This window comes from Phaethon aethereus, assembly GCF_964289735.1.
Source record: "Phaethon aethereus genome assembly, chromosome: 8".
NCBI lineage: Eukaryota > Metazoa > Chordata > Aves > Phaethontiformes > Phaethontidae > Phaethon > Phaethon aethereus.
Window position 1 is genome coordinate 18,053,897 of NC_138584.1, and position 20,107 is coordinate 18,074,003.

The 20,107-nt window shown below is 38.7% G+C and overlaps 1 protein-coding gene across 4 annotated transcripts in view; it reads right to left on the reverse strand.

Annotated features, from left to right (window-relative positions):
• Positions 1–5,261: 5,261 nt before the first annotated feature.
• The window catches only part of PKN2 (protein kinase N2), a gene marked incomplete at both ends in the record, with an annotated part of 53,136 nt that continues 38,290 nt past the window's right edge, over positions 5,262–20,107 (reverse strand). Inside the window, 18 exons of one of the 4 annotated variants that reach the window (XM_082003306.1) lie at positions 5,262–5,465; positions 5,547–5,627; positions 7,252–7,359; positions 8,362–8,504; positions 9,876–9,952; positions 10,055–10,117; positions 10,715–10,891; positions 11,951–12,042; positions 12,130–12,205; positions 12,302–12,456; positions 12,922–13,039; positions 13,314–13,488; positions 13,813–13,888; positions 14,027–14,170; positions 15,986–16,095; positions 16,404–16,589; positions 19,300–19,513; positions 19,618–19,763. In XM_082003306.1, the coding sequence (XP_081859432.1) occupies positions 5,262–5,465; positions 5,547–5,627; positions 7,252–7,359; positions 8,362–8,504; positions 9,876–9,952; positions 10,055–10,117; positions 10,715–10,891; positions 11,951–12,042; positions 12,130–12,205; positions 12,302–12,456; positions 12,922–13,039; positions 13,314–13,488; positions 13,813–13,888; positions 14,027–14,170; positions 15,986–16,095; positions 16,404–16,589; positions 19,300–19,513; positions 19,618–19,763 (2,345 nt within the window). Of the gene's footprint in view, positions 5,466–5,546; positions 5,628–7,251; positions 7,360–8,361; positions 8,505–9,875; positions 9,953–10,054; positions 10,118–10,714; positions 10,892–11,950; positions 12,043–12,129; positions 12,206–12,301; positions 12,471–12,905; positions 13,040–13,313; positions 13,489–13,812; positions 13,889–14,026; positions 14,171–15,985; positions 16,096–16,403; positions 16,590–19,299; positions 19,514–19,617; positions 19,764–20,107 lie in introns of all 4 variants that reach the window. The other 3 variants (XM_082003307.1, XM_082003305.1, XM_082003304.1) reach the window with 3 other exon arrangements.

The window sequence follows — 20,107 nt, forward strand, 5'->3', positions numbered from 1 at the left end:
AAATATTTAATGACTGTTGCAACAAACTTTATTTCATATTGTTGTACTTACTTAGATTTCTTTTGTAGGGACCTAGTAAGACGTATTTTGAAACACTGAAAATACTATGTAATTCCCGAATAAACTGTTTTCCAAAAACACTTACCATCTTGTGAATATCACTGCAACTTGACATGCACATACAGTGCCACGTGCTGAGAACTGGAATGCAGTCCACAGAATGGTAGAGTTAGCTTCACACTTATGGACTTGGTCACAAGGCTGCTTAAATGCTCGCTTTCTTGACAATTTTTAATCTCTGCTGTGGCTTTAGTATTTGTAGTTAGCTGTACAGTACAGTGTGGATCACTTACCCAGAACGCAGACAGCCGCTGGAAAGCAGTTAGAGTATTTGCACAACTGCTGAAGATTTCCAAACTTGTCATGAAAGGATTAGGCACCTCCTTGGCACAGTCTCCCTGATTTTCACTGATGTCTCTCTGCCTTCCTTCTGTGAATTTGACATCATGACAAAGCAGCTGAGGAGAAATGTAAGGACTCTTACCTTAGTTGAATTCCTGACAACTTTGTGATGCTTGGTGCTGTACAAAGGAAGGTAGAAAATATTTCTAGTAAAAGTTTCTGTTATATATTCAGACCCATCAGTCCACCCTGTGGTCTGGCTGGCCAGTGGTTCAGCTTTTGGCGCCGTTATGTTCTAAGCGAGCATTTGCTTGTCTGAGGTGATGCACCAGGTGCTGAGCAGGGAAGGCCAGGAGTTATTCATCCCTCCCCAAACTAGCAGCTTTGAAAACTAGTTGCCTCCTGACAGGGTCCCTCTGTGTGCAAAGCAATTACTGTACTGTACTGGGAGTCCACTGGTTCCTGAGTTAATTTTATGTCACAGGCGCAAATTCATTTTAATTGGCAAGATGAACAGCTGAGGGTCAGCTTGCTACACATCTAGTCCTAAGCTCACCAGAGGGAAGGCTGTGAGTCCAGTGTTAGTAGCAGTAATTGTCAATAGCCCTCACTCTTTTCTTGCTGGTTCAGTTTTAATCCTCTTGTGCCAGTTGAGACTATTGAAATGTGGCAGCTCAACATTTTTTTTCTGTAAACAAATAACAAAGGGTGTACAGTTCTGTTATACCACTGAAGCTGTCGGTTGCAGTTATGAAAAATTCTGGTGCAGGTTAACGTTAAAGGCTGTGTTCTTGGTAGTTGGGAGAGGTATTTTCTAATGCGCTTCCTTAAACTGCGTTGACCATTTTCTATTACCCCGGCTTTCCCTGTCTTGCTCCGAGCTACTGTCTGTCCCCTCTGTGGGAGAAGGCACGATGCTTCAAATAGGCAGGGCCTGACCTTTCATGTATGGTTACAGTTTGTCAATGCAAAGGTGAGAGTTCTCTTACCACGAGTGTACTTTCCAGCATAGATCAGTGTGTTCAGTCTACTACATGCAGGTTAAAAATGGCTGAAACTTAGACTTGTGATAATGCTCTTGCTGTAAATACTTTCAGGTATTATGGATGAGCACTTGCCATGTGAGTGTTGGTGGTTGAAATTGTTGCACACAGAACAAACTGCCTGAACTGAAATTTAAATACTTGTGCAGAGCTCTGGAGGGCAGCAGGTGGGGGCAGGCGCTGTCCTGGCCTGACCCTTCCACAAGCAGTTCCTGTACCTCCCTTGGTGTGGAGGTGGTAGTAACTGCACAGCCCAGAGGGGTGAGACTAGGAGTAGGCTGGAAGGGACCATATGATCTGAAAACCAGTTACTCCTGGTCCCAGTAGACTACGGTTAATGTGAAGCATTCCAGGGAAAAAAAGAAAGGATGACTGCATTCATTTTTAGGTGGGTGATGATGCCTTTAGTAAGCTGCTTTGATGAAGCTAAGGAACGTGGCTTCTCCATTCGTAAGCGAGTTCTCCTTGTCCGGGGCTGGAGTGTTCCTGGGCAGGGTGTGTGGGGGGTGTGCCTGTGCGCAGCTGTGTGCATGGACCACCAGCAGCTCTTGGGGTTGCAGGGATAGGTGTGGGGAGCTGGAGAGGTTTTTGCACCTCGGCTGCACTCCTGTAGCCACTGTAATTGCCTCTGTCCTCCTGAGACTTGTCATGGTCTGGGAGTTGTGGGCCACATACTGACCTGTGATGGGACTTTCTCCTGTTGAGTTTTGTACTAGCTTTGAGCCTGTTTTAGCTAATTACCTTCCTGTTGTGTTACTGAAGCCAAGGTGTAGCAAAGGCTGTAGGACGAGTAGAGCCTAAGGTGCAAGCAAGGAGCCTGGCTGCAGCTCAGGAGGTGGTAGGTTGCGGGTTCTCTGCCCTGTTGCTGGGAGGTGGTGGCTCAGCAGGGAGAAGATGGGAGCGCTGAAGGAGGGCATTCCCCACACACAACTAAGGCAGGGGTAGAGTAGCTTCAGGCACCTCCTATGTTAATTCAGGTGCGATGTAGACTGGATATTTAAAGCTGCCTGTATCTTCAGTCACAGGCAGCCCTTTCTGGGATGATGGCTTAGTTAAGTAGAAGCAAAGTGTCTCTAGGCACTGGTCTTATGTGAAACTGTAGTTTGTTATTGAGAGTAAAGATTTCTTTTCTAAATGCACTCAGAAAAGAAAGCCTCATTCTCTGTTTAAAGAACAAGCTCGTTGTGGCTTGGGTGTAGGTTTTTTTGGTTTTTGCAGAGCTTTCCTACAGCACGGGGGTGGGAAGAGACTATAGTGAAGAAACACCCTGAAGGGGAGTGAGTGTTGTCTCCACTGCCCACAGAGGAAGCCTGTGAAGGCAGAATGCTGACTCGAGCTGGCCAGACCTCCATAGATGTGGTCTTCTGTTCCCTGCGGAAGTACTGCTCACCCAAGCAAGAGGTGGCTGCTCTCCTTCAGCCCCAGAAAGAAGGTACGCTCAGAGTTAGTAATTTATTTTGATTTTTTTTTTTTTTAAATGAATGGGAGTATGCTGAGCTACCACTAAGAGACTGGGTTTCTGTAAGTCCCCTCCTGATTGCAAGTTCTTTTCTGAAGTTACCTGTGGAAAAAACATAAGTCCCTTCAAGAAACAGCAAAATCATGTTTGGGAGACAATTTACAAATTACTCTATTTAAAACTTTAATTTGTGATATTAATGACTGCAAAACACTTAGAATGACATTTGTTAAAGGCACATTTCATTTTAATGCATAGTGTACCATTCTAAAATATCCTAATTTCCTTACAAAGTGCTTGAGCAGCCACATACAGATAAAGTATAGCAAAATATATTTACAATCTAGGGTTTAAAATCTTAATCTGCCTAAAAATATTTTAAAAACTACAGAGATAAAATTAGTGCTTTCTTTCAGCATAACTGGGTGAACATACCCTGCCCTCTAATTTTTTTTTTTTTTTTAGTGATTTACTTAGATTAAAAAAAGATTTCTGTACAAGATGTAGTTACAAAAAGGTATTTTTGAGGATACTTCCATAAGTGTTAAGCACCCTGTTAGATGCTCATATATATATCTGGGAACCAAAAAGGGTGAGCTGACTGTACCTCAAAAGTATTGATTTCAGCTAGATACAGGAACAGAATTTGTTTCTTATTAATTAGAATCTGGAAACAAGTAATGCTGAAAAGTTGACTGACTCTGCCAAACATGATTTGCAAAGATGCCTGCCGCCCTCCTGGCAGGGGGGTGCCTGATTTAGACCTATTAGCCATTTTTTTTCTTCTTCTCCCCTGCCTGACCCTGCAGGTCTGTCCAGCATCATGATTTTAAACCACCACCTCAGTGTTGCACACTCGAGTGGTTTGTGCTTCTTCTCTGAAGGATTAATTTGAGTGCTGATTCTCACTGTCTCTTGGCCCATGAACAGCAAACTCCTGGCTAGGATGAACCTGTGAGTTGACACAGGCCATCAGCTCTGAACGGTGCTAGAGCTAAGGACCATGTGGGAAATTTATTTTCCAAGAATTAATGTTTGCCCACAGAACACCAGATGCCAAAAATAGGTCTTGGTTTACAAGTATGCACAGTGTCTGGTCTAAACTTTTTTTTGGCTTTTGAGGTACAGCTTTTAGTGTTAAGGGGTTTATAAAATATACATTGTGTTTTATCAAAAATATTTATACATTCTGTTACAACATATTGCTTTTACCCTCAGTAACTGCCAATCCAAGTTCTGGAGTTCAGTGGCCTATATGCCTACAACTATTATTTTCACTCAGAGTTCTATGTTGTTCACTTGGCCACTGTGCAAAACTAATGAAGTGGTATAGTTAAATTACTTGCCTGGACATAAGAATACATTACAACTTCCAAATATACATGTTCACAGCATGTATACATTGAAAATCCTTGTGTTTTCTAAAAGTGATATGATATTGTACAGCAGATAGAGGATGATCTGGGTGCTTAGATAGAGACTGGTTAACTTCTCTGTCCGCTCAGTGAGTGGGAAAGGCAGGAGTTCGAGTACAGAAGTGGATGGGCTAGGGAAATGCATGTGCTTGGCTCTTCGTGGTTAGACTGAGCAACATCCTTGTCACATTCTTCCTATTGACCAGGGTTTTAAGCCATGTTTAAAAAGCTTGAAGGCAAAACTGTTTGGCAAGTGGCTTTGGTAAACTTTCTGCATTTTTCTGGATTTATTTTGTAATGGAAGCACTTATGCTGTTGTTACTCAAAGGCAAGGCATTTAACATTTTTCCTAATAAATACCATAGAAAATTTACAAAACAAGGCATATCTGTTCTCAATACCATTATTTTAAGAACACAAGATGAAGGTGTAGATAGAAATGTGTAGTTTCATAGACTGCACAAGATCATATTTAACTGAAATAATTTGCCTTATCCAGCTAGAACCATGTTCTGCATGACTGTTACCAGTATCCCAAACTTCTATTTCAATGTGGCTGAGTAGAGATAAGTGATTACCTAGCTCAAAGTCTGCTTTTCCCACTTAAGGCAGATACTTAAAAATGTGATGTTATCTGCTGTGGAAGAGTGAGAGAAACAGTACAGATCCACGTGTGCCCGTGTGTGGGAAGCTTAATACAGCCTGGATTCACCAACTCAGCTTAAGAACTCCATAGACCTGCTTTCCAGTGCTCAGATAAAAAACAATATACAAAGAGGCCACTCTTCACAAGAGTGTTAAAACAGTACTTAAAAGGATCTTCATGTGATTTTAAAAAACCCAGAAGCTACAGGTGGCACAGAGAGGAACTGAAGGGTCGGTATTCTTCTGAGAGAGGCATTCGTGTGAGCCAGTCAGCTGGGGTTTCACAGTGTCTAGAAGTTAACACCAATCAGCAATGTAATCAAAATCTCTGAACATTTCCTGCTCTTCTTCTGAAAGTATCCTTGGTTCCCGAGGTGGAGTGAGGATAGGTGCTTCAGAGGTAAACTCGTCATCAAAATTACTAACATCTTCTCGTCCTCTAATGGTGGGTACGAAAGGAGGCTTCACTTTCTTGGCCAGTAGAGCACTCCAATCTATTAGCTGCAAAAAGAAAACAACTGATGTTTAGGTTCCTGTCTCTACTCCTTACTGTCCTTAGAAATAATACTGGTTTGTACTCACCCTGAAGAAGTGATGCTTTTTCACATCCTCAGCATCCTTCTCTCCAGCTCCAAGACGCCGCTCTGGATTTCTTCGTAGCAACTGACAAAACATGCAAGATCTCAGTGCAAAAATTAGGAGGGGGTAGCTGGAAGAACTAGGGAGGATGAGTGCTACTGTGTCAGAGCCAACACCAAGATGGGATGAATAGGAAATTCATACTGCCTGACCTATAGAAAATCCTTGGCCCTCAAAGAAAGGGAAAGACAGAACTTTAGCAGGACGTGGCTAGAGATAGCAGCGCTCATCTAGAGATGCCTGAACCTATTAGCACAATTCCAGCGGTAGCCTAGCTGTGAGCATACAGAGAGCAGACTAACCTGTTTTGCTACCTGAGGGGATTTGTGGGGCTAGCGTTCAGCACAGAGATACTGCGAAACATGCTTTTTGCTGGAGAGGATACAGAATTTACATAAGTGAGTGTTCTTTGCTTGGCTCAGAAGAGAGACTCATCTGCTGTCTCCCATGCCCAGCTATTTCACAGCAGCTGATTGACCGAGAGAGGGTTGAATAAAGCTGCTTTTACACACCCAGATAAATAAAAGGGGTTTCTAGTTAACGCCAGAAGCTCCTGCTTGCGTATCCTGCTGCTGTAAGCAGACCCCAGTTCGAGGCAGAGTGCCCAACAGCATTCGTGATGCAGCCATCCAAACACAACGTCCACTGTATTATGTAAGAATTTCTCAGATGGGAGGAGTGCACACACAGCTACAACTAGTAAGCTGCAAGCACAAAGTTCATGGTACGTGTATTCTGGGTGCAGCGTAGCAGTCCCCAGTGGATATTGGCATAATTTTCACAGTAAAAATATCCTCCCTAGGTACTGTATTAAAACTGTATTCTTCCTTCTTTCTCTAGGCAAACACTCCAAGGGAGGAAGCAATCATTTTAAGTATTTAAGTAATAGCCTAAATATTCATGTCACAGTTGTTCCTGTGGCATGCTATAACTTATATGCTGCAGCACACTGCTGAATTGGGTGCTAGACTGATACTCGGTGTCAGACATTTAAGCAGAGAGGCTGCTTCCCAAGGCTTCCAATTCCCTCCAGTAAGATGCCTTTCTATCAACTGTGATGAGCTTGTAACTTAAGACAGGTTCAAGCATTTTCTTCTAGATAAGTAGAGGCATTAGACTAAGGAATAGCACTTAATAACAATCAATCATAAACAAAAAATATCAGCTGTTCTTTGCCATGAATGGGACTGCAGATGCCACATGTACAGTGTTCCCTGCCCCAGTTGGAATGAAACCAAAAAGATTTAGAAGTCTTTGAATTAAAACATTCATGTGACAATGTTAATCTACCAAATAGGTCAATGCAGCAGTGTTCTGCTAGGAAATAAGAGCTGAACTTCTCTAGATAGATGTGACTAGGAAACTTAGTTCAGGGAGAAAACAGTGCCTCGAGGGTTTTACATTTTAAAACGAAAAACTTGCTCCTCAACAATAAAGTGGAATGGCGCTGACAAGTTTCATTTAAGGTGATACACTCCATGGCACAGCATAAATAAAGCCAGGCTGAAATCTAATTGTAGGAAAAAACCCAAAACAAGCAACATAGGTTCTTAAAACATTTTGCTCCTCTCAGAAGTAAATTAATTTCCTTAATGTTGGAGAGGAAACAGGCTAAGAGGGGAATACTGTAATAATATTATGTTCTTACCCGTCTCATTATAGAGATGGCTTCAGTCGACAGAAATCGAGGGTATCTTACTTCATCATTTACAATACTGTCAAACACCTCTTCTTCATCATCTCCAGGGAAGGGAGACTATCATGAAAGTAATAAAAAATAATGTGGTCAAGACTAATTAGTTTCTGTAGTATCTTTAGCATGGCACACCTCAAGAGTTTTCAAACTGTTTTGAAATGGCCTGACAGCTGTAGGTGATGCCCTACAAGCTTTTTGTCCTTTTTTACCTGAAAGGAAGGTGAATGATCATCATTTTTGAAAGAGAACAATATGATGAGCAAATCTAGAGTTCTTCTCCAGTTTTTAGCACGTAAGCCATCACTGTGCTACCTTGGGAGATACCATAACAAAATGCACAAGGAGGTAAAGCAATATGCACAATGGTAAATAACTATTTTGATAGTAATTTATTTATACCAGCTCATTCACATGGAACTGGCGCATTCTATTTGCGCATGCGTAATTCAAAGGGTAAATGGCTTAACCGCGTTTGGCATAATCTTTCACTGCTATCTAGTTTTATGAACTAAAGTTCACTTCCATTCAAGCTACAGGAGTTGAGTTAAAGAGTTTATTTTCTCCCAAAAGCATTTGAAAGCAGAAGACTGCTATAGCTGTATGCATCCAAATTTGACAATAATAGATGCATGCTGGAAACTGAGCTCCGCAAAACCAGATGTGCTATGTTCTTGCTTAGAGACACCGATATTAATGTGCCATTACTACAATTTGGTTTAAGGCACAATGATGTAATTAAAACCAAAATAAAACAAAAATCTAGAGGTTAAGTCTTGGACCAAATACAACTCACTCACTTCCCACAGTTGCTGATAATTCAGGCTCCTAACATGACTCATCAATTTCTACAGCATTACAGCAGCTAGTATCAGGTAAGTAGCTGCTCAGTATTTAATACTTCTTGATGAAACAAACACATTAAGATGCTCACTGTATATACAAGTATTGATACAACTGTGACAGGTAGGGTGTATTAAATGTTGACAGACTAGTATGTTGAGTTTTGTAACCTTTTTAACATATATTAGTTTTATGACTCCATTGTATCTTACTAGAACTTACCTCACCCACTAGCATCTCATAGATAAGTACACCAAGACCCCACCAGTCTACTGCTCTTGTATAGGAAGTTTCTGTCAGCACCTCTGGAGCAAGAAATTCCGGTGTGCCACAGAATGTGCTTGTTCTGTCTCCAAATCCCATTCCTGAAAAGTTACAGTTAATGAAAAGCAAGCAGTATTTTCTGCCACTCTACAGCCTACTCCTCTAGCAAGTAAAACCCCCCTCCAGAGCAACTTTAGCTGATACTGTAGTTCCAGGGCCTGTCCCGAAGGCTCAGGCCAATCAGGTAAAACATACCCCCGTTCTTCCTTCCCACGGCTTTGTTCCATGTGCACTTCAGTGCTAATTTTTCTATCCCTAACTATATGCAATGAGCCAAATTAAGCTCCCAGTTACACCTTTGTCACTTAGTTATCTTTGCTTGGAAAGATACAAACAATCTCATGCTGCATTTATACTGGCTAGTAGAAGAAAACATGCTACGCTGTTTCAGTCAAACGTGCCTACTGTGGGTGCTTCTGTAGGGGCAAAACTACGTACAGCGAAGTAAAACACAGAGCGTAGTGAAACACCTTTGAGCAAAACAAGCCCAGTATATTTGCAAGAGGGGCACGGTCAGCACCACAAGGACTGCTGTGCCACTACAAGTGGAAGGGCTGCCGAAAGCTTAAGAAAACCATTTATTGTAGCAGTCAGTAAACCAAAGAGCTTTCCTTGTCCTTGTTTCATTTTGTCATTTATGCAACTTGTTTGTAGCTAAGTCACAGGACTTGCCCTAGGATATTAAAGACAGCAGTAATGTTTGAACACCTACAGAGTTTACAAAATTCCTTCTTAGGCTACCTAAAAGGAAGAGATACGGAGGACAGGCTATACAAATCGGAGAAAGAAATGGACCTTTCGGGATCCTCCCCCACACTGGGGTTTGAGAAAGACACTGCAATTTCAGTTGCTACCTCTATTTTACATCTTATTTGAAAGGTAGCATGATGCTTGAAAAGTAACTTTCTAGCATCTAGGCTTCCCTTTTGGGATAAATTTCTTTATTGTGGCTGTAGTATACTTTGCATGTCATTTCCATATACTTAGAGTTGTGACCATTTCAAAGTTAAAATGAATTTGTAAGAGGTATGGATTATAATGGTACTTGATTTCACTGTACGGTGTCAACATATTTAGAATAAGGAAAAATACCTAATGCTTTTTCTGCTAACTTTTGAAATGCAGCAGTATGCCTTATTAATAAGCAGAGAGATGATGAAGTAAGAATCAGAATAGGTGATGCTCACTACTAATAAATAAATTTTTAAAATGGGGTGTCGCTCTGATGCTTCTGCTATTTCCCTGCTACGGGACTTCCTCCTATCTCCACATTTGTACAATGAATCGGAGATGTATTTTTTCCTTCAAATGACACACACTATACACATTTGGCAGTCCAAAAGTCTCAAGAAACAGTCAGGAGTCAGACAGACTACGGAATTCCCCTAGAAAGAAAAATTAAGGGCCATTACCTTCTTTGCAAAGACCAAAGTCAGCGATTTTCACAAAGCCTTCTGTGTCCAGCAATAAGTTATCCAACTTCAAATCTCTAAATGAACATTTGAGAACAAAATTGCATCACTGATGTTTCTGCAGAACTATTCAGAATAGTTGCAATTCATCTGTTGGAAACGGGTCAATGACTACTTACCTATACACTATTTTGTGTTCATGTAAATACTGAAGTCCAAGAACCACACATGCAGCATAGAATCTGTTCAAAACATTGAAGTTAAAATTTCAATGGTAAAATCCAGTCTTGTTTTTCAGAATGTGAAGTCCATCATTATTGATCTGTTTTATTAACCGTCCTCTGAAGATTACTGATTGTTTTGTCAGGTACAGATTAGTTCTATACAAGGTCAGTTTTAAAGCCAGATGGCAAAAGTGCTTAAACTTGCAGCTTTCAAACTGTAGTATGTTTGGTCAGCCTGGAGGATAAGTTTTCTGTAGTGTCCACTGCCAGGGCATTCAAGGATTTGTAAGGTGGCTTATTCTTTCCTTTTTTAGCTTTGTCTGCTATTTAAACTTTTCATTTAGCTTTTTTAATGCAGTCTTTTTTTAAAAAAAAAAGTATTATAAACATTAGAATATTTGTATATAATTTTTGAATTCAGTGTAGATTCAGGCACATTAAGCCTGCATGTGTCTTCTAACAAAATCGGTTAGAATCTCTGACCCTTTTAAAAACTTCAGTGGTATTTACTGAAATGACATAATGCAGAGGCATGTGGTCATAAATATTTTAGTGCTTATCCACAAAGAACAAAACACCCTTCACTTAATGCTACAAAAAGGGATGGATACTCACACTGCTCTTGGTTCAGAGAAGACATCAGTATGAATGTGCATCATCAGATCCCCACCAGCAGCATATTCCATTACAAAGCAAACATGATCTTTGGTTTGGAAACAAGCAAAAAGGTTCACCAAGAAAGGATGTCTTACACTATTCACAGTTTCAAATATTCGCTTTTCACACATCAAGCTGCAAACAGAAAAATCAGTAAAAATTTAGAGCTGAATCCTGAACCACAATTTTTCAACTCTCGGAAACTATTGGTAATTTATACCTTACGTTTTTATCTCTGTTCCTCAGGATAAGGTAAGAACATTTTTGTTTCAGGAGAAAGCTTTTAATATTTGCACACCCATTAAGTTGATGGCAGGATTTCCACAAAGTCGTGTTTAGCTTTCACAAATGAAAAAGGAAACCTAGCAGTCCATGAAAATTGTACCTTGCCAATTTTCCTTCCAAATACTCAGTCTTGCATTAAGTATGCATCAGTATCATGTGACATTAGCTGCAATTCATTTTTATTTTAATTGCATACAATACATAAAGTGGAAAACCAGTAACAATATTATAGACATCTATCTATAATAATTCCGGATTATTTCTCCTTAAGCCAACTGGTTAATTTGTAGCTTATTCTTAATAGTTGTCTTTCTTCCTGCAAGTCAAATGAATATAGTCCCTATTGAACACTTGTAAAAGGACCTTCTTGCACTAGGACTAGACAGAACTACCACTTCACTTTCAAGCAAAGGAAGTATCTGAGTTTTGGGGCAAAAAGATTTAAAAAAACACAACAGTGGAGTATACACAGGACTTAAGGGAAGATATGACGGACAAAATATGACATTATGTTATAGGTTGAGAAACACCATCATAGGTGTTTTTGCCAGTAAAGAAAACATAGTCACTGTCCTCCTGAAATGTGATGGAAGCCTATAGAACCAGTAATTAGAATAAATAATTGCAAGAGAACCTGAATGAAAAACAAGATCAGCTTTAAGTCAGAGCTGTAGTACAGGCATGATAAGACGGCACTAAAGGAACCAGTACTCATTCCTAGGCTACACTGCTCCCTCCTTACCCCAGAAGAGAGACTACACATCTGCAGCAGCCACCTAAGCAGGGTGAGGACAACTTGTTTTGGTCTTTCACTGAATTTAACTTGTGTTTGGTAGAGCTTACAGTTGTGTTGCATACAGAAGGAAAACATGATTTATGGAATCTGTGTACTGTATTTTACAAACTGACCTGTCTACTTCATCACGAGCGACAATATCTCCTTTCTTCAAGGCTTTAATAGCAAACATCTCGTTTGTGTTTTTGTACTCTGCCAACAGCACCTAAAACAGAAGACAGGCAATTAATTTAAGAGCTATATCTAGTTTTTGATATAGCCTTGACATTTGATATAGCCTTTTGACATTTACCTTTCCAAAATGTCCTCTGCCCAGTACAGCACAACATCTGAAATCCTTCAGACTGAATTGAAATCTTTGTTGTGTTCTAAGTAAATAAAAAAAAAAGAGAGTCAAAACTCTTCTAGTTCGTTACCTGTAAGAGGTATTACTCAGATCAACAGCAAAATCACTGCATTTTTACCTTCTCTCTTCAGGCTCTCGGGTGTTGGTGTATTTTACGTCTGAATGGGGAGCATCAGGATCACAGATTATTTCAGGCTGGAGTTTTGGGACAATACTATTTCTGCCATTTTCAAAATCAAAATTTGTCACTTCATCCTGTGAACAAAAAGAAGTCTGAAAATTTAAAACTGATTGCGAAGGCAACTGAATGCAGAAATTGCATTAGAAGCATGTGAAATTCTTAACACAAAAATGATCTACGCTAAAATGGTATACTTCAAGATGTCACAGATAAGCAAGCTTTTAACAGACCGATGAAACCTATTGCTCCAGTCAATTCTGCTCTTTGTTAATAAAACCATTTTTTCCTGAACAGACTAATCATTTTGGGCTTTTGTTTTTTCTGTGTCAGAACCAATGACATGGAGTGTTAAACACACCAATCATGAAAACAGTTTGCCACCCAGAGCAATCGGAGCATTCTGTTGAGACAGTTATGTATGTGTAAGTTAAGGGAGCGTATGCTGAAATTTAAGGGAAGAAATCCATCGTAAAGATGCCAATATTACACAATAATAACAATATCATTGTTAAACTGTATGGACCAAAATTCTTAAAGTTACTTGCCTGAGATGGCACATCAGGAGCCTTTGTCTCAGAGGAAGATTCACATATTTCCCCAAGGGAAGACGCACGGGGTGGAGCAGGTGGAGGCTCAGGCTCAAGTTCAAAGTCTAATTTGGCTACAGGAGAGTCACTGGCAAGAAAACCCAAATAACTCCTCAGTATGTAACAGAGACGGTTTTAATAGTATCAAAATGAATTTAAAACTACACGTTACGTAGATTTCTCCTAAACCAAATCTTGTATGTGTAGATCTGTCTACAAAATTATGTCCAAAATTAAAACATTGAAAGGTCTGCAGTCTTGCAGAACAAACAGATTTGACATACATTATGTACATTGGGGCTTAAGCATCTCACTGTTACTCTTGCTCTTAAAAGTATTTAAAAGCTGTAGATATCACCTACCTGGCTGACAGCGTTAGTTCAGGAATGTGTGCATCAACCACTGGCCCAGTAGCAGGCACTGGTGCTTGAGGGCTGAAGGTGCCAGAGTGATTTACTGTAGGAATAGCTCTTCTTACCAGCCTTCCCCAAGTGGCAATATTAATATTCATTTGAGGAGCTCTGAGAAATGTTTTGCCTGTGGATATTGTGAAAAAAGAAAATAGAGTGCAAGTAATTTCCTTACTTATTACCAAAAGCTATAATTAAAAAAAATTCATATTAATCAGTTTATAGTTTATGAAGAACAAACTGAATTTGTCATATTCCTTAGCAATTCCTAATTATTCATTATTAAATGCTAATGCATAATAAGGAATTCTAAAACAAAACATTTCTAAATGCAATGCTGAATCCTTCATTATCAACAGCTTTATTCATAGACAAATATTAGGTCTCTGTATAAAAAACATCAGAGTACTGTACAATTTTTAAGCTTTACATGTTTATATTAAACAATCACCTTGCTGTTTTGAAAAAATTTTCTTCTGCCTCTGGAGTTTTGGTCTTCTTTCAATAACTGGATTAAAAAACGTAACCTGCAGTTCAAATAATGTGTGTTATAATTCAAGTTTCAGAACAAAATGCATTCTTAAAAGTTTAAGAAAAACTTCTTAAACTATTCTGCAATATAGTACTTGCAAGTATGCGCAAGTGCTTCAAAGGAATATTCTTACCTCTGCAAAGAGAGTGCCCTGGGGTTCAAGATAGAGACACATGCCATGCCGTTGGTTATCCAGGAAATCTTCCAACCTCAGAAACTTTACTGCACACAGAGATCTCCAGTCACGCCAATAAACGGAGATTTCTAATTCACGTGACTATGACAGGAAACATATACACAGGAAATTAGTAATTGTTCTGCAAGAGTTACCTCTGTACAGTCTCAAGGTCTAGCAACTCAAGGATCAAGATGCAGAACTGTTACTTTAAAAGAGGGCTAGGGCTAACTAGCCATATGGAGCAAGCTCTCACTAGGATGATCGTAGCATTTCACTTCAGTTCAGATGTGATCTCTAGCGTCCAAATAAAATTACAAGTGTAAAATTCCCCCAAGAATAGGACGAGAGAGTCACCAGACTTTTTGAGTCAGTCTAACAACAGATACTTCAAGATATTTTAGCTCATGCTCTGACAACAAATTTTTACCTGTGTTTAGAAACCTCAACTTTACCAGTTTTCCATGTTATTTACAGGTATCAATTGCATTTCACGGCTGCATAGTGACATTTTAGTACCTGCATATACATCATGACGCAAAACTTTATACGGTATCTCTAGAAATACATACAGTTTTTGTAACATAGTTGTGAAGAGGGGCTAAAAATAAACTAACAAGAACTGCTGCTGTATCTTGCCAGTGGGACTTATATATTCTTAGGGTGTTTTACAAAAGCTTGTTACAAAATGCGAAGACTCCTACAATACAACATAACAGCAGCATCGTACGTTATTAAGTTCAGTTAGCATAGCTTAATTCCATCATGACGCATCAGTTTACTGTCTTTATATGATAGCTGTGGGTTTTAAAAGAAACAAAAGTTAAGAAGCAGCAACAGGTAAAAACGTGATGGGGTTTGGAACGTGTGTTTCAAATACGGCAGGATGCGTGGTCATGCCCAGCAGAAGCAAGGTCCTTTTCTGGCACCACAAGGCCATCTGATACTGATTTCTTAGAAAACAGTAGTGAACAGGGCACATACTAGGCTGGTAGGAGCAGCTACTAAACTTTGACTAGTCTTAATCTGAGAATAATCAAGGCTTCGGGACTGCACAGCTGCTAGTTCTGTTCTGTACTACTCCTAACCAGAACCTGAATTTCTTCACCTGCAGGTCTAAAACTGCTTCCTTCCGCGATGGAGGGAGTCTGGTCTGGGGCTCAGAGGGGTGGGGCTCGGCGGGGAGAGAGCAAAAACAGGAAGGTGGCTTTTTTCTTCCTCCTCATTTGTTTTAAATATATACTGGCGATGACATTTAGGCTCCTACAATATAGTTTATTTTCAGTCTCTTTTAAACACCGATGAAGAAAAAAAAATCCTTGTACCTTAAAATACTATGGCTATCAGGTATCTAAAAAACAAATGCTTGATTAAACCTATGTAACATAAATTCTCTTCAAAAGGTGTGAGGAAAGAAACATCAAATATCATTTTGATACTTGCATCCTCCAAGTAACATTTAAAGTTCTAGGAAATAACTATTAGTTAATTTATTTATTACTCCTGAAGAATTGATCAGCGTCACATGAGAACACTTTTACAGAAGCACTGTAAAAAAATCTATGACCAAAATATCCAAACTATATCTGAATACTAGAAAATACTAGAAATCCCTGATAAATAATAAAAAGTTGATGATGCTAATAAAAATTTAAGCACCACCTATCAGAGGCTAAAAAGATGCTAAGTGTTAGATCTTGGATAAAAATACTGTGTCAGTTTGTAGGCCAGAAAAAGGTAAAATTTCTAGAATGCCAGCCCAGCAAAACAATGCCAGGGAGCTCATTCTGTTACGGATGGGAATACTTGCACATACGAAATTTGAACATAATCAAAACAACAGGAAAAAAACCTGCAACATGAAACTAATCTAAAGAACCGACTACAGCTGTCAATGAAGTAAGAACACATTTTTACCCTGTCTAGTTCCAGTGTAAATTTCTGATCCCATGACTGATTGGAAATAGGTTTCCAGCTAGTTTGACCAACCACAGTGTTATCCAGCTTCAGTACGGCACAGACTTCATCTGTAAGTAAAGTACACAAACTCAGCTTAAATCTTTAAGAGGATTTTCCACAAACAAAAAAATCTTCAATAAGTTTCCCTTAAAAATGTAATCTCATGTTTAATTGGTTCTTATGGGCATAATAGTGTGGTTGTGTTTGGTTTTTGGTGGTGTTGGTTTTTTTTTTTAAGCAACTTGACAGATGAAGAAGCAGGTAAGTTTAAAGCTTCAAATCAATTTAGTATTTTAAATTACAGAATAATGGCATGCACGTAAAAATGTAAACAGAAGATATGCGTAAAAATAAGAGAAGTAAGAGTATACTGAACTGGACAAGTCATCAGTTTTCAGAAGGTTTCTACTACTCCCAATTTTACTTTTACTGGTTCTGCTCATGAAAGATGATCTGGCTTCATTTGGACTCCAACCAGGTAGTGTAATCGATGTGGCTTTTGATCGACCAGGGACGTTTTCCAAAATATCTTGGCAGCCCATCAGCCGAACTTCCAGGGTACCTAGAACAAGACAGACAACTATTTATCAAAGATTTCTGTTCCTGAGTAAATAAAGTGAATGACTAATGATTGATTTATGGCAATAGCTCACATCCTGACCCCTGCAGGGTACAACAGAAATATCACATGAAATCAAGAGACAGATCTCAGACGGACAAATATACTAAAAATAAGCATTAGAAGTCAAATATGTGGGACACAGCCTTCTAAAAGGAGAAACACTTCACCAAAATAACACAAAGTAAGTTTTTGTTCTGTCTCCCAGAAGTATCTTTGTTTTTTTCACTTAAGAACCTAACTGACTTGGGTTCAAGTTGTAAGAAATGTCATTTTTTAAGATGACAAATTTTAAGTTTCTTATTAAGACAATGGATCTTGCAGATGGGACAACAACAATTTTTCACAAGTTTTAGATAACCAATTAATATTGGATAGATTGCTTCAGTAATTAAAATTAACACATTGGCTATTGAGACTACAAATTTGTTTAAGATACATTCAGAATCACGTTTGCTGAAGTAAAATTTGAGTTACTACATAACTTAAAATCATTGAATTGTTCCAACTTGAATGAATTTGAATTTATAAAAGCTGACACAAGAAGCTACTCTTCAAAACCTTCTACATCTTTATCCAAATGAGGAATAGAGGCTGCTGTTCTAATTTAAGAGTTTCCTCCAGCAGCACAGGAACATCTGAATACCACAGATGGTTACAAGAACGGTAGGCTCACCTCATCCTGTACAAGATAGCATCTGTAAAACTGTGGCAACACTGATACTAACAAAACTAACTATTAGAAGTAGTGAAATTACCCAGTTCATAATCATACTATCATCTAGAAATGCAGCTCCTAAATGCAGTGTTCTTTTGACAGCAAATGTACCTAACTTAAAAGTACTCTTCTGTAACAGAAACTTAAGTCAGACTTGACCTAAAAATTGTCTGGCAACATTGTAGACCACAGAACAGACACCAAGAAACCAGTCGGAGAAGAAATCCCATCCTGTAAGGAACTAACAGCCGTAAGTGACAGCTAAGTATTATGCTATGAAGACAGAGAGGTGCTATTGGCTCCCAAAACAAGTTAAAAGGTAAAAGAATACTTCATTCCCAAACTCTGTTTAGGAAAATTAAATAAAGCAATAAGGCAAAAGGCTAGAATCTTGTATAAGGACTGGATGCGTATCAGAAAGTTCTGTTGATGTACTTTAGAAAGTATGACAGTAGCACTGATCTATTTTTCACAGTGTTAGAGGCAAAACACAAAGACACCGTTTACTTATATCCAGTTCAATACAAAAGCTCTTTGTGTAGCTAATATGAAAGTGAAACTATTAAGAACTTCACAAGCAAGTAACTCTGTTTTGATAATTCCTCTTAGAAACTGTCCATACGTATCAGTAAATCACATTTAAAGAGGAATTATTTGTCACTATAATGTATCTGACCCATGATTATGTATTACAGAAAAAGGGTAAAAAGAAACAAAAAAAAAGCTGTTTTAAAACCATGGCACGATACTTCCTGCCCATGGTCACTGATCATTTGAGATTCCATATGATGAAAAAGAGTTCCCCTCACCACCCTGCAACTTCATAAGGGGTCTGGGCTGAGGTCCTGATGCTTTTTACCCCTTGCTATGTCTTACTGAACCAAAATGGAAGACGAGTAGACTCGCTCCATTTTATTGTTATTGCAGCTTGGCAGAAGAGTTCCTCTTTTTGTTTTAAAATGTAACCTCACAGTACTTAAAAATTAAATTCTGGTTTCAGTTATGTATGTATAACTAGAGTAACATTTGAATTACAGATTGTTTTTGTAATAATAAACTTACTCAGTTAATTCTTATACGACCACTTATTAAATAAATTTAGTAAAGCAACCTACCCCCAAGTAGTCAAAAGTATTTGACCGTTTAAGAATGCTGGGAAGCAAACGTTTAAGAGCTTTGTTAAAGTATGGCTCACCTCTTGAAACAGTTTACTTCCAATGAAGGGCAACAATTCCAGGTGAACCCAAACTATGAGAAGTTCCTAAGTCTTATATTGATATATGGATGTACTGTTCCCTCACAGTAGGCTAAGTCTCTAAAAAAAATTAATTAAAAAAATCTCCATGTTTAATTGCCAGGAAAATAATTCACACCAATAAATAGAGGATTCAATAGTTCTATACATGTGTGTTAGGATCTCCCTCTTTGGTTTAGAAATACAATGCATGTTTCTGTAGCATAAGTCTCACCTTCTAGGAAGCCAGTGTGGTCCAGTGGGTAAAATAGGGACTGGGAGAAAAGCTGGGTGCCAATCTCCAGCTCTGCCACTGACTTGTTGTATGACCAGGGCAAGTCACTTAACCCTTCTGCACCTCAGTTTCCCCATCTGTAAAATGGGGATAATGATACTTACCCACCTTTTAAAGTGCTTGATAATCTAAAGATGAAAGGCGTTAAGTAAACGCTTGTAATATCATTCTACAGTGACCTAACTTAAGGCCAGAACTTCACTTTTTCAACACGATTCTAAAAAGGTCAACGAATAAATCAAAGAAACTTATTTGATTTTTTTTGGTGCAATAGGCACTTGGAAATTCTAAATGCCTGTCTAGGAAAAGAACAACAATAAAATATGTCCAGAAAGAAATAAAGTTGTCATTAAATAATTCTTTTAAACCATTGAATAAAATTTTAAAAAAGCTCCATAAATCATACCTGTTAAAGCTGCTGGTTTGGACAGTGTACTATACTGGTTTTGAGTAGATATTACACTTTGACGAGGACTTAACGTGGGTGAAGAGACCAATGAAAGCTCCTCTATAATAATACTGCTTTTAGGATGGTTTTTTGGAAGTTCATTCAATCTCTGTTCCAGTGAATACTTCAAGAGGTCCAACTTCTGGCTTGATTCATTAAATCTTGCTTGTGCCTTTAAAACAAAAAAACCAAACAAACGAAAGGAATATTTAAAATTCTTTTTTCTTGGAAGAACGTTTAAAATAAAGTATCAGAAATTGTAATAATGTAAATTACTTCTGAAAGTGCCTTTCTGTCGGTAACTTTCCCAGATCCAAGTAATTTCATCACATTTTTTGCACCTTCTGCTACAGCATATTCTATCCTAAAATGATGCCGTAATTCTTCCATTCGGAGTTCAAGAGGGCTTATGACAGGTTTTGCTGCAGAAAGAGATAAACAAACAATCTTCATTGAAGACCATGCCCATGTTTAATTTTTTTACTATTAACCTCTCCCCCATACAAACAAAGAGGAGGAGAGGGGAAAAAAAAAAGGCGGGGGGGAAGGTGAGAGGTGCAGATTTGGTAGTCCAAAGAAAAGCTTGAAGTATGTCATAAAAGCAACAGTGAAATTTTAAGCATCTGCATTTGAAGGAAGAAACAATAGATCAGGGCCTCAACCCAGTAAACAGGTCCTGCTCCTTGAACAGCTGCAATTGCTAGGGGATGTGAGAAAAAGAACAGGTCTTCAGGGGAGCTAAGGGACAGAAGCTAAATCTCCCAAA